Genomic DNA, 14,104 nt, shown 5'->3' on the forward strand with positions numbered 1-14,104 from the left:
ATATAAGTTCAACTCCCAACAAGTTTTAGCCGAGAAACTGACAAAATATGGATCGGATTTTATCTTGAGTAACTGAAAATATATCATGATCTCATCCAACAGCCTGAGGCTTCTTCCTTTGTTGTTGAGACTGACAATAAGTGGCTAGTGGATTTGGTATTATTAAACCTGCTCTCAACTTGGATTATGATATATTTAAACGAGATTTTATGGTTGAAATTTCATTGCGTTTAATAAATCCTTTGCACTTACAATTTTGAGAGTCATATTCGTAACCACCCTTTGAACTGATGTATTGGTTAAGGGCTCATGAATTTTATCATTTTAAATATGACTGAGAAAATTATTTCAAGTCTGATCAATAACAGGGAAATACAGCAAACAGATTATGTTGTTTTTTCCAAAAAAACTTTGCCAGTTGAGTAATGATCTCATAAAAATGCAATTTATCCACTATAGTGAAAGAATATGGCATCTTTCGTCGATGAGGGACATGGTATTGTATCCATTCCAATTTCTATGACAGATTATCAGAGCGGGTTATTGTTCCGTCAACGTTCTGAATTTCACAACTTTGCATAAAACATACTTAGAATTGAAGATGTGATCTATAAATCTGAGCTCTAATGCTGTTTTTTTTTTGTTAGCCTGATCATTATCTATGGACACAAATATTTTGGCGTCTACTGACACGTTCAAAGGGATGAGTACAGTAATAGATTTATAGAATGATTTAAGACTATGTATATACAGAAAGTTTTAAAGATCTTTAAGAGGTGGAAGAGAGGAAACCCGATAACTCATTCTTCTCTTACAAAACCAGTTCCATGCGTTCAGAGGCAACAATCAAAAGGCAGATTCTCAGAAATAAGAACAGATTTGTAGAAACCACGATAGCGACACATATTGTTCATTTAAAAACGAAATTTTATCTATACCTCAGCAAAATGTGAATTTTGCGCTTCTTTATGAACTGCTATTATGGAGTGTTATGAACAGATGTCCACAAGCAGAATATATAAGAAAGCTTTGCAATAACTTTGCTCACCTATTCTACTTTGATGGTGTATCATAAAATATGTTATACGATAAGTCTGATGCGCCTAAGAGATACAGATAAATTGAGTGGATTCAAAAAGAAAAAAAATTGCACAAAAATCGCAAAGAACCCATCAAAAACGTCTCAAATTCACTTCAAAAAACAGTACTTGCTTACTCCGTGCCTTTCTTTCAACTTTCTTGCGTCCAAGTGCAGTTTTTTCTTCATTATCAGTAACCAAATTTGCCTGCAGATGATAGAAAACCTCACATAAAAATACAAACAATCTCGCTTATTACTATCAGCCTTTCTTACATATGATTTTTGTCATTTCAAAGTATTTGCTTTGTAGTTATCTAAAGAAAAAGAGGCAAAAACGAATCCTTGGAAGCGACAGAAATCATGTGTAAAAGATTGGCGAAATTGTTTGTGTAATTAGCTTAGGTTGTCTTAAATTGCTCCCTGGGCATACTTGGATGCCAACAACGAACAGAAATAAAAATGTGCCCACAGGCGCAGGAAATTTAAAATTTCGTCATAGCTACAGACTAAGGACATTCTACATAAAAGAGTGGATTTCAGACTTTAATGACTTACTAATCATGTCTTACTAATCATGTCTTTTGAGTAGTTTTTCCCATCTACATTCAATTATCTATATCTTTTACACGCAACAGACCCTCATAAAGACTGACAAAAATCCTTGTGACTAGAGAGAGCTGATATGTATTGCATGAAATGTCTATTTCAAAGTGTATTTTGTATTACAGATGTTGGACAACCAAGATGTTTAGACGAGACTTTGATAGAGACGCATTAATAGATTTACAAAACAATGCATCCTATAAGACCGGAAAAAACACCGAGATTGTCAAGTGGCACAAAAGGCAAAACTTATGAACATAACTTGTGGAACACACTGCACACAGCGACTTTCAAAAACTGACGGTCCTCCAAATGTAGAGGCAGAAAACCCGAGTTTCTTTCAATGAAAGAAATGATAATGAATATCGGTGACTAGGGAACATTGCTGCCTATCTGCAAGCTTACAATTTTACCAGGCGAAGAAAAATCATTGCCATTTTTGTAATTTTGAGGTTAGGTTTGCAATTTCTTCATACATTACAGCTTCATTACAATTCTGCAGGATTGCAAAAAACTAAAAACATCAGCTTACATATTACTTTCGAATGCAGCGAAGTTGCCAACTCATTTTCAGCAAAATTGTTGATTAAGCAGTTTTGTTCCTCAGCCTTTCATACGTATATTTGAGAGATAAAAGAAGCATTTGACCAAATAGTAAGGAGTGTAAAATTTCAGTTTTCAGGGTAAATTGTACCATGTTTTTCAGTTAGATTCCGCGTAATAAGTTCCACAGCCAAAACACTCGAGTTTGACTGGTTTGCATTTTCACTTGTGACTACCTTTCACAAAAACGTATAAAAAAAGAAAGGAAGAAAAAAAACCACATTCAGAAAAGGGGCAAATAACGCCTTTGTTGAGCTGTGCTGCTGCGCACAGTAAAAAAATCATAGCTCCGCAGTAGATTTTGGTAAAAAGAAAAACGCTCTTCCTTGCTCAGCTGACAAAAGAACGTACCTACACACTGAGACGAGCCAGGAAAAGCTGGAAATTTTATGGGTACGCCCTTATGTCAGGAGGGCAATGTCTTGAGAGTAACTGCCTTTAATTCCCGATTTAAAAGATCCGATTGTGATTTCAGTTCCAAAACACCGATAGAGAAACACATACACGAAGGTTTCACACTTAAGTTATAGCTTTGGAGTGCACATAGTCTTAGGGGAGAGGATCACCATCAAAGTAGTGATGATTGTACAATAAATTATTGCAAAACTTTCGCAAGTATATTGAGAACGATTTCTCATCTTTTCAGCTGGTATTCGAAACCAAAACCTTTTAGGGTAAAGAGCAAGGATTTCTAATACTAAAGGAATATGGTGCTATGTATTGAAGGTTTCCTGTAGGTTCACTGGTAAAAGATATTCATCAATATGACAAATAATGAAGAGGCAGTAGTTGTATTTTGTTTGGCGTAACAGTTGCAGCAGTTCTGAGGAAATACATGACATTCCTCTTTGGATGATAGGCTACTAGGATACAGTGGGTGGGACTTGTTCAATCAGCATTTTTTTGATAGGGTAAAAATACTGTCAAAATATTTGGTTACGTGACAACTAGACCATACTCCGAACACATGTCGAGACTGTTGTCAAAAACACAAATATCAATCAATGAGTAACATACTACAGATGTTGCAGCAAACAAAATACGCCTAATCTTTTGACTATGAAACCAGCAGTTAAGTCTGTGGAAGAGTAACCCTTTGACACCGAGAGATGATTGATTAACGATTAATAAGTTGACAGTGATACAGAATCTGCTTTTGTTTTGTTCTTGGTAAGATCCGTTAAGTGCCATGTTATCGTCTGAATGCTTAAATATGAAAATTCAGAGCACAACACAATGTGGCGATAGAAGATGAAGTTTTAAAATGGATCATTTCTGATCATTTGAACTGAAAATTCGTAATGTCCTTCAAGTTTTGGGACCAGAGTCACTTCTCTACAGGGGACCGTGAAGGAGATATGTTATTTTTTTATGATTGAAACTTTCAACCCCCTGTATACATTGAATAATACCCATCGGTCCTGACTTTTTCATTGTTATCGCATGATTCTCTATAGAAATGACCTAAAAAGTGTAAAAACGCAAAAACTCGCGACTTGAAGTTTGTTCAGGGACATAGGTGATCTTAAGACTCAAAACATACCGGGTTCTTGAGCACCACTTCAACTTTGAAAAATCTTAACTCCACTCCTGATCATTTCTCCGGCATGAATTTGGGCTTGCTTTAAAGTTTAGGAACCCTTGATACCTGGAGAAATCTTTCCCCTGCTCTTGCAGTGTTGGGCGCTCAAGCAAGTATTAAAGTCAAAATCTATTCCCTCTTTGAATTATTATGCCTCTTTAAAATTCATTCAGTACCCCAAGCTCTAAATCGTTCATTGGTAGTTCCAGTCCAGTGGATACCAAAGAACTGCACCAGAAAAAGAAACAATAATAGGATTTAAAACGTGCGCAAGTGAACTTTCACAGCTAATAGAAGTAAGTATTTACCTGGACTGGTGCGGCTCCTGTAACAGAAAGAAAAACCAAGAAAATTAGGTTGAGCATGTTCGCAAACAGCAAGAGGAAAATTGAGAGATCTACCCAGTGAAAAGACTTCAAAAAAGGCAAAGGATCTTTTATATTATGTAGTCCTCAAACTATCAATACCTGCAGTTCGAGTTATTTGTCATCCTACAGTAGCGATTTAAGTTTACTCATCAAGCAGTTACTAGTGCCATGTTGGTAAATGATGATAAGACATTTCAAGTCATCAATTCACAACTAAAAAATTTGAAACTTACCGGGGAATCCATCAAAATCTCTAATTGGATCTGGTGGGGCATCAAAACCCTTCAAAGATCTTCCTGCAGGTTCTTGTTGATCCAGAATGTTATTTAACTGCTGTGCCTGCAAAATATACAAATGAGGTTACAGTATCTGAGGAGGAGCGAAATCTAAGGAAATTAAAAGAAACAATTGGACGATTTTAACCAGAGTCAGCCTGGCTGCATTGCACGTTGCATCTTTTCTCAGATGTTTTAATTTTTTAACAGAGAACTTGATTACTTAACCCCTTTAAACTTCCTGTGCATTAACCCTAGGTTCTTAGAAATATACTTACAAAATTTCAAGTTTCAGAGTTGCTTAGTTTTTTATTAAAAGAATGAAATGAGGGTCACCTAGAAAGTAAGGTCTCGAAAGAGATATTCTTAAAAACTGTAAGTGCTAAAAAAAAACCCAGCTATACTGTTTGATCCAGAAGACTCCTAGCTATCATTGCTTCCCAAATCTGAGTACCCTAACTTGCTTTGAAAAAGTAGGAAAGCTTCTTGAGATCGTGCACATACATGAAAAATCACAGGGAAAATAATAAAATTTACCTTGATTTTTAGATTTACTTACAACATAATCTTGGTTGAGATCAAAGTATTTTTGAAGTCTTGGCGCGAGCTTGGAAGTCCCTCTGTCAAGAAACTTTGAAGGTTGGTTATGGCATCAAATCATTATGAGATTTGGCACTTCACTATCAAGGTCCATCCACCATCCATTGGGAACCTTTTTTAATTTTGGAATCTAGCTCGGATTCCATTGGTCTCTAATCTGCTTTCAAAATGGAAATAAACCCCCACTAATTGAAAGAATGCAGTGCGGACCACACAAAATGTGCAATGGGAGGTAGATTTTTGACGTTTTCACTATGCTCATCTGGATTTTTGGCAAGGTTTTACTTTTAAAAAGACTTTTCATTCATCTGTAGCTCTTGAGCGCAATAGGACTGTTCTTAGGCCATACCATTTTAAATTTGAAATGACAATCTTAGTCAACATGGGAAACAATAGATTCTTAGGAAACAGTAAAGCAGTTATGAAGTAAGTTCAAAAGAAAAGAAATTAATTTCAACCATCAAAAATGAAATTCGCACTTACTTGCATGAACAAAGTATTTTCTTCTTGTCTGCGACGCAGTTCATCTTCTTGATGATGCATGCGCAGTGACATCTCTTCTTCTCGTCTCCGTGTTAATTCCTCATCTTGACGTCTCATTTCTTCTACTTGTCTCTCTTTCATTTCCCACTCCAACTTTTGTCTATCTCTATCCAATTCTCTTTGCCTTAGCTCTGAAACAACAAAAAGAAGTGAGGTATGAATTTGACATAGAAAAGTCTGAAGAGCTCAAACAACACTGGCCACATCATACGGATCATAATTATTCGATTCCGAAGATCTTAAAACATCAATGGTTCGGGAAAACATGGGCAAATTGGTGTCGGAATAACAAGGTCAACGCCCTCAAAAAACTCAATGTTCTGAGATAGTATAAGAAACGTCTACATTAGTTTGAGCAGTGAAAAGTTAATGATGCTTGAGGATAAGGAGGACAGGGTGTTCTCCAATATTTTTTGAGTTTTTATAAAAATAATTGACTGTTTAGGAGTTGTGAAGAGATAAAAAGGTTAGCATTTTGAAAACTAAGCACAAATGCATTGTCTACACAAATGTGTTTCTTGAGCTCATTTTGAACAAATTTTGGTTTACTGAGGCCAAATAAAGAAATTCATAGACCAGTGTACTTAAAATTGATGAATAGAAGCATCTGCTCATCTTACAGAATTTTTCTTGGCAATGTTGAGGTTGCAGGTTTGTTGGAGGGTATTTGTGCAGCATGAGCAGGGTGTCTAGTTTTTTTTCATTTTCGGAAATCCTGATTTTTCCAGATTTTTGACTGCTAAATCCTGATTTATTGTGGTGAAAAATTAAAATTTCTGCTTAAGCATATGCGAAAGCATAAAAAAATTCGATCGGACAGCTGACTTCTCAAATCCTGATTTTAGACCAATTTTTCTTTTGATTTTTACGAGGAATCCAGATCCACAAAAATTCCCTGATTTTTCTCAGCAAAGTTCCATTCCCTGACTTTTTCCAGTTGCTAGCCACCCTGCATAGATAGTCTAATGGGTAAAAACGGATGTCAGCAGCAAATAAGTCTTTTGCAGGTCAGTGCAGACATTTGGTAAATGCTAACTTTTTGGGAAACTTCCAGATTATTTGGACTGCGCGTTTCTGCGATCCATGCAACGCTCCTTCTTCTGATCAGTTACCTGCAAAATTAATGCTCAACAATTTCCATGATGCTCCTTAATGCTTCCTTGAAGCTCAGTAGTTCCACAGAGAACCCATATACAGAGCTTACATTGAACGGTAACACTATGAAAATGTGCAGTTCAGAATGCCAGGCATCATGGCCGTTCCTGCCCGGAGCAACTAGAGTCCCTTTATACTGAGAGTCAAGTCAACACCCCTCATGGAGTCACAAACAGGAATAAAGATTACAGAAATTGAACGTTCTTTGTAATCTTTGATCGGCCCATTCTTAATTTCCTTTCTCCGTTCCTTCTCTCATTCCGTTTGTTCCTTGCCGAACCCATAATTCCCTGGTCCATTCCAGATTATAATCTTTGCAATCGGTGAAAATGTAATCTTTATTCCTGTTTGTGACACTGTGAAGGCCTAAAATACAGGAACCAATCAGAAATGGATTCACATTGTCTTGACTCTCAGTATACAGGGACTCTAGGAGCAACCAATGAAAGAACGATCATCAAGACCAACTCAAAGCAGAAAAGATCAAGCTAACTTACGTTCTCTTAACATTTCAGTTTCATGTTCATATTTTGCAAGTTCCATCTGAGCTTCCAACTTTTCTTCCTCAATTTTCATTTCTCTTTTGAGGGTTTCTATTTTCTCCTTTTGAAGCTCATGCAATTGCTTCCACCTTGAACCGTATTCAAATTCAAAACTTCCAACTTTGGCAAAACGAGGTCCAACCTAAAAATGACAGCAAATTATAATCAATCATTACTTTAGAATGAATTTAAGATTAAAAATTACCAACTACCATCTTCTTCTTTTTTATTGCTTCTACCACAAATAACTCCGTCGTCATCAGGCGCGATGCGATAATGTAGAAATTGGCACTGATCAGACAGCAAGCACCAAAAAAGTTTCTCACTCTTAGCTGAAGGATGGGTTTTAGTGCTGATAAAAGCAAAACCAAATTAAAAGCACTAAATTCGGGATGCAGGCTTAAAAATATGACTATGAAAAGAAGACAGAGCAGTTGAGGACCTAGCAACTTCTTTGCTCCTTTTCTCCTTGCTAATAAAAATGACATGAAAATTGGCTAGCTGAGTTCAAACATATCCTATTTTCTATTTTTCATCATCTATTTCATCAAGCATCCAAGTTTTTGAGTGTTTCAAGCTTGTGTATGATGGAGCAGCTTGAATTAGTACTATAACGAGACAATATATGATCTTTATGCCTTGGAAGGCCCAACAGAGACACAGCCAATAATGGCTCTGATGTTAAATAGATAGACTAGAGAATTGAACTTACCTCACGGGCCTTGTAGAAATTTGGAGATTTACGATTGAGATTTTTGTCTGGCAAACCATCAACATCATCTAAGACTTCAAATGGCTCCACAAGCACAGGCCTTAGTGAGCTGTAACAAAGAATGGAAGAGGTGTAACAAGAAAAAACAATGGAATAAATGGATTTAGAAAAAATAGTGTTTGACTTGGGCACTGCTGACAAGGGGAACTTCGCAACCTGTCACCTCCGATCAGGCTGAAAAATTCCTATAAACTCTTGGAGCTTTTGAACTCTTTGCATGAATCCAATAAGAACATGTTTTTAAGTTTTGTTTAATGCGCTCTAGATTCACCCCAAAAAATGCCAAAAAGTCCGGTCTGGAGCATGCATTAGCCACCCAGTAACCCTGCGTTTGGATGTCTAGACGAGAAGAAGGAGCACATGTGTCTACATAAGCAGTTTAATACGTCTCCTTGCAAAAGGAGGCTGTGGCTCTAGTTATGGTGGAGTGTTTGTCCTGTAACTGTGAGGTCCCAGTTTTGATTCCCAGCTAGCAGATGGAAACAACAGATATTTTCAATCTTATTAAAAAAATACAATTTTCAAGATGCACGCTTTCAGCATTAGCCATTAATATCCTCCCAAAAGAGATAAGTTCTATTACCTGGTCAGGAAGAAACAGCCTTCTTGACAGCGCTTGAGTGCTGCCATAGCACCAGGTTTACGAGCGAAATCTATAATACCCTCATTTGTTGATACGCCTCTTTCATCAGTGATGACAACAGCTCTTTCGATCTAAACATTCAATTAATAAAACAAATTAAACTTATTGAGAAAAGGTTGATTATAATAGAGGCACTCAAAAAAATAAAACAGTTTTCATTTAAATGAGGGGACCCATTTGTTTTAAAAACACTGAGGTGAATTAGGCACGAATGAGTGCTGACAGTTGTGTCAAAGACAAGATGAAGGAGTAAATAGAGCTTGATTTCAATTGCAGAAGCTCCAAACAACCTGCACTTTTTAGCCGCTTTAGTCTCAACTCCAAGACTTCCTTTGAGTGATAAATTTATCTGAAATCCTGAGAGGATTCTGGAGGCTGAGAATATTGTAATTGATTTTAAGGGGAAGATATGAGTTAAGCAAGGCTAAATATCAAAGTTATACTTTTATGAATAATGACCATAGGAGGGCAATATCTGGATTGTTCTGAACTATGCAGTGCCTCAAGATACTGCCTCAGGCAAATGAGGCGCTTGGATTGCATGACATAGGTTGCTAACAATAAAATGGGCTAGGGTTACTTCATGACTGTCAATAAAGACAGCATTATCAGCGAATTATCAATTGCATGTTACGCTGACAAGACTAGACATAGCTCTATCTTAACCACTGCACTAAAAATACGATAATGCATTTCAATGTCATGTTGTGCCGACATAAATTTCAATAATCGGCTGAAAGAGTCCAATGATATGAATTCACATGAAACGACCAAAGGGGACCATTTGACAGCAAATCTTGTATGAATACATTAAATGACTAAAAGATGCATTGACATATGAATCCCATTTCTAAAAATTAAATTTTTCTCGTTTGAGGAGCAATAAGGAAAGAAATAAGATACTCACATCTCCGAAGACTGAAAATGCTAACTCGAGTAATTCATTCGACACCTGATCAGAGAGATTTTTTACTCTGATAGAAGCTCCCAATGGTGCAAAACGGACTTTCATGGGCCTGTTCTTTCGCATTTTTCCATCGAGCTCTCTCTTTGCTTTTTCAGCATTTGCTCGATAATCCTGCAAAAAATAATCATGTTACTTAAGGATAAAGACGAAGAGTGTAAAATTATATTGTCTCCATTCCTACTGGTATTTGCAGATTTCTTAAAAATCCCAGTGTTAAAAATCTGAACTTCCACTATCAAGTGTTTGTTTAAGCACTGTAGTTGTTTATTGTTTGTCTCAAGGAATCGAAAAGTTACACTGAGAGTTAGATCGACCCATCAACACTTTAGAGCTGTTGTGCAGATTTTTTACATTCTCGAATTTTAATTCAACATCTTCTTTCCCTGTAGATTGAACTATTTCAACGGTGTTGCTTATGCTGATCATCTTGAACGACACTTTTGAACGGGCTTCAGATGCTTCAGCAAGGCCAATTTTGGGCGCGCTTTTACCTTGCTCATAGTTTTTTTGGCACCAAAAACTGTAGGAGACTACTGTTTGCAGCTAAATCCTGCTTAGTTGGACAGACTCCTTTTTGGAAAAACTACAGGAATAATGATTATACATGTAAGCATTGTTCAGATAAAAAGCAGCCAAGGAATTATTTACATGATAATTCAAACGGTAATTCCTAGGTATCATCATCACAAGCTCACAGTAGCAGTTCTCCATTATCACTCTGCACTACTTGTATGATCAAAAATGGAGGAGCAAAAGGGAATCTATAGGAAAAATCATATTATTAAATCAGCTTAGAAAGACACCACCAGTTGAAAAAAAGATTGATTCCTTTAGGAACGGATAACTAAGCAGTGTTCAGATAAAAAGCAGCCAAGGAATTATTTTCATGATAAATCAAACGGTAATTCCCAAGTATCATCATCAACTGCTATTGATAATATTTATTTCTAATAACCATGCTCAGATAAGCTCAGAGGGCAACGTTCAGATAATAAAAAGCAGCCAAGTGATTGTTTTCAGAATGGCTCAAACGGTAATTCTCAGGTATCATCACTACAATAAATCTTTGAAGAAATCTTGTTACTCTCTGTTTAGAGGAAAACAATGACAACATTATGTAAAGATGACTGAAAAGACATTTTAAAAGGCCCATAAAAACAGCCAACAATATAATTTGCATCTTTTGAAGGGGTTTCTTGAAATTCTTATGCTAACAGAGATTAGTTGTAAAATGAGCTTCTTAGAGTGTGAGTTACAATCAGCAAAAGAAGTCTACATGTAGAGGAGTTGATAACACTGGACTACCTCTGGCTTTTAATGGAGTCTTCAATGACACTTGTATGTCATTGCTGTGCATGTCCTCTTTCATTCTTGTATGCGTCCCCATCTAGCGTACATTACCAGTGCTCAAGTACTGCACTAGTAATTTTGTTTTCACAACATTCAATGACGGCAAATTTCTTTAGTTTAAATTCAAATAACTTAGGGATCTGTTTACTTTACAAAGAGAAAAAGAAAATTCTTGACCATCAGCAAAATATTTGCAAAATAAGAGTGAAAAAAAATTATCTCACCAGACGTATGAATCCAAAATTTTTCTCTTTGCTGTAGAATGGTTCAGCTGTCTCTCCATAGGGTTTGAATAACTCAATCAAATCGTTATCGGTAAAGTCTGGGCCAACATTTCCAATATACAGTCTGCAATTGCCCATGAATTTTTTCTCTTTTTCTGGTTGCGGCGGTAATTCTACAGTTGGTCCAGATAGGGAGAGAAGTTTCTCCATGAAGCGATCCTGAAAGACAAATCAGTTGTAGGTACCAATGAAACATAAGCTGAGTAAATCACTGATGTCAAATCTTCAACTTCAGGGTGTAATTTTATGAGCATTTTCTGCAAGCACATTGAGTTTATCAGAGGTATCCACGATATTTTTGAGATCAAAATAATTTATGGCACATACAGGGTGATCTAGACCTCCCTTATACTACATGTGTCTTGAGAACAGCTCAAAAGTTGGTTTTAGGGTTGCAATTTCCGAAGGGTAAATTGACCCAAAGGAACCCAAAAAATTATTCTCAGCCCCCCCCCTCAGACTCCAAAAAGCTTGCTTGGGGATTTTAATGAGGGGCCTTCCGTTTCGTGCAATTTTCAAAAAGAAAGGGTAAGTATGCATTGACTTCTGATTCAGATTCTACAGGAAAAATAGTCAATTTATACTGTTTTTCCTTGAGATCTCTCTTTTTTGAGTTACCGGAATTTCAGAAAATTTAGGAGGGGTTTTCAATCAGATGCTGTGAGCATCCAGCGCATCAAATTTCAAAAATTAAAGACAATCTGAAAGAGGACAACAAGGTTTCGCATTTGATGTGCCACATAACCTCTGTTAACCCAATTTTATAGGGGCTGCAACCCCTCCGCCATTTTGGGACTTCAGAGGGGGGGGGGTGGTCAATTGAAAAATCAGAATGGCAAGGGTATGTTTAAACTTCAGACTTGGATTTTACAAGGAAAAATACGCAGAATTACTCGTGTTGCTCCAAATTGGCTTTGGGCTCCCTTCTCCCATAAGAAGAAGTGGAAGGGCTGAGCTAATTTGGGGTGAATGAAATTTCAATAAAACTGAGGAGGCAAGATTAGCGGCTTCTGTTAGATTATAAAAGTTTTTTCTGGATTCTAAACCTTTACACGGACGCATATATTTACTAAACTTAGAAATTGGGAAACTTACATTTTCAAATCTATTTTCACCATAGGGTCCACCTTTACCTCTTGGCCCTTTGTTTGGTCCACCCGGGCCTGAATTTTGAGCTCTGCCTTGTCCAGCATTTGGAGGTCTGCCTTGTCCAGCGTTTTGAAGTCTGCCTTGTCCAGCGTTTTGAGGTCTACCTTGTCCAGCATTTTGAGGTCTACCTTGACCTTGTACATGACCCTAACACAGATAAACCAGAAGTAAATAAAATCATTCATAGAAAGAAAAAAGAGTTGAGTTGGGCAAGGATACTAGACTGTCGATGAAAGCCAGGTAATGCCGTGTAGCAAACAATACTGTTAACAATGCAGATATTCTTCACCTACTTACTAACCTGTCTATACATTTAAAAAGTGCATAATTTGATCTACTCAGGGATTTTGGTTTGTATAACCGTGCTGTAGCTGTTAATAATGCTTTCAGGAATTGTTAAAATCTTTTTCCCTCTGGATTTAGATTCAGTTGAGGACTTAAATACTGAGTAACAGCTGTTTACCTGTGTAAAATGCTGTACCTCACTCTTACATATATTTTCCAATTGGCTCTATAACAGAAGACTGTATTGGCTCTTTGTTTATGAATTCCCTTCATTTTAAGAAATACTTGCACACGATTTTCACGCTGATGCCAGCCAGCCTATCTATCTTTAAACCCCCTTATCCCGGTTTTACTAGTAGAAAAACACACTTGTAGGGCCTTTCCACTTGTTCTCAAAATCAGGAGCAACCCGCAGGTTACGTGGTCGAAGTTTTGCACGCCTGCTGCTGACAACTTAGCCTAGCGGCAGAACTACCAAACACATATGCTAGACCTATCAGAAGCTCAAAATGGATCCTTAGGAGTCAACCTGTCGACTTCAATGGAGTTGCTGAGAGCTAAGAGCTAAGTGCTATGAAACACATCGGAAAAGCCTCTACAATTGGCTGATAGGAGACTTTTTGGGTTTCTAGGCCATCGGTATCAACGCATCTCAGTCCAAGGCGCTCTTGCTTGTCGCTAAAGAAGACAAAATGGATTTTGGCACGCTAAGATGGCTCCAACATGAACCATAGATAAAATTGGGAGCTTCAGGTCCATTACCATTCAATGTAAATTGGCGGTACATAATATGTGATCCAGTAATAAGTGGCCTGAAGTACTTGATACGTGAGATGAACCTTGACAGAAGAAGAGCAAACAGATGGGTAAGGAAATAAGAGGCATACGTACTTGATCGTCTTTTTTACGTTGTTGATTAAATCGGTTTTGGCCTTGATTACCGCCGGGGGAGAATTTATTAGGCCTATTGGGTCTATTGTGTCCTGGAGTTCCTCCTTCCTTCAAACCATTCTGGGCTGGAGCTGTTTCCACTTTGACACCTGCCATAACTTTAGCGGTAAAATTATTATGCTTCACAACACTAGGAATTTCAGAATATCTCTGGCACACCTCTAATGTAGGGGAAAGTCCGATATTTCAACACAGAGCCCAGAACCGACTGGAATTAGGAAAATAAGACGTTGAGGCGTTGAGCCAGTTGACTAGCAAAGTGAATCACAATCAAGACAAGATGGCTGACAAGAAACAAGATCGATAGCCGGAATTTTTTCGGGGAATTTCGAGAAATTGGGGATTGTAGTG

At 37.3% G+C, this 14,104-nt stretch overlaps 1 protein-coding gene across 3 annotated transcripts in view; it reads right to left on the reverse strand.

Annotated features, from left to right (window-relative positions):
- The window catches only part of LOC109033649 (protein no-on-transient A), a 37,777-nt gene extending 23,727 nt beyond the window's left edge, over positions 1-14,050 (reverse strand). For all 3 annotated transcript variants that reach the window (XR_002009060.2, XR_002009061.2, XM_019046351.2), the window contains exons 1-10: positions 13,694-14,050; positions 12,464-12,664; positions 11,309-11,527; positions 9,675-9,845; positions 8,708-8,838; positions 8,065-8,173; positions 7,308-7,494; positions 5,596-5,786; positions 4,471-4,576; positions 4,178-4,194 (exon numbers count right to left, since the gene is read on the reverse strand). Coding sequence is in view for 1 of the 3 variants with exons in the window: in XM_019046351.2 (XP_018901896.1) it covers positions 4,178-4,194; positions 4,471-4,576; positions 5,596-5,786; positions 7,308-7,494; positions 8,065-8,173; positions 8,708-8,838; positions 9,675-9,845; positions 11,309-11,527; positions 12,464-12,664; positions 13,694-13,849 (1,488 nt within the window). In the remaining 2 variants the exon portion in view is untranslated. The remainder of the gene's footprint in view (positions 1-4,177; positions 4,195-4,470; positions 4,577-5,595; positions 5,787-7,307; positions 7,495-8,064; positions 8,174-8,707; positions 8,839-9,674; positions 9,846-11,308; positions 11,528-12,463; positions 12,665-13,693) is intronic.
- Between the last annotated feature and the right edge of the window lie 54 nt (positions 14,051-14,104).

Source organism: Bemisia tabaci, chromosome 2 (assembly GCF_918797505.1).
Source record: "Bemisia tabaci chromosome 2, PGI_BMITA_v3".
Lineage (NCBI taxonomy): Eukaryota > Metazoa > Arthropoda > Insecta > Hemiptera > Aleyrodidae > Bemisia > Bemisia tabaci.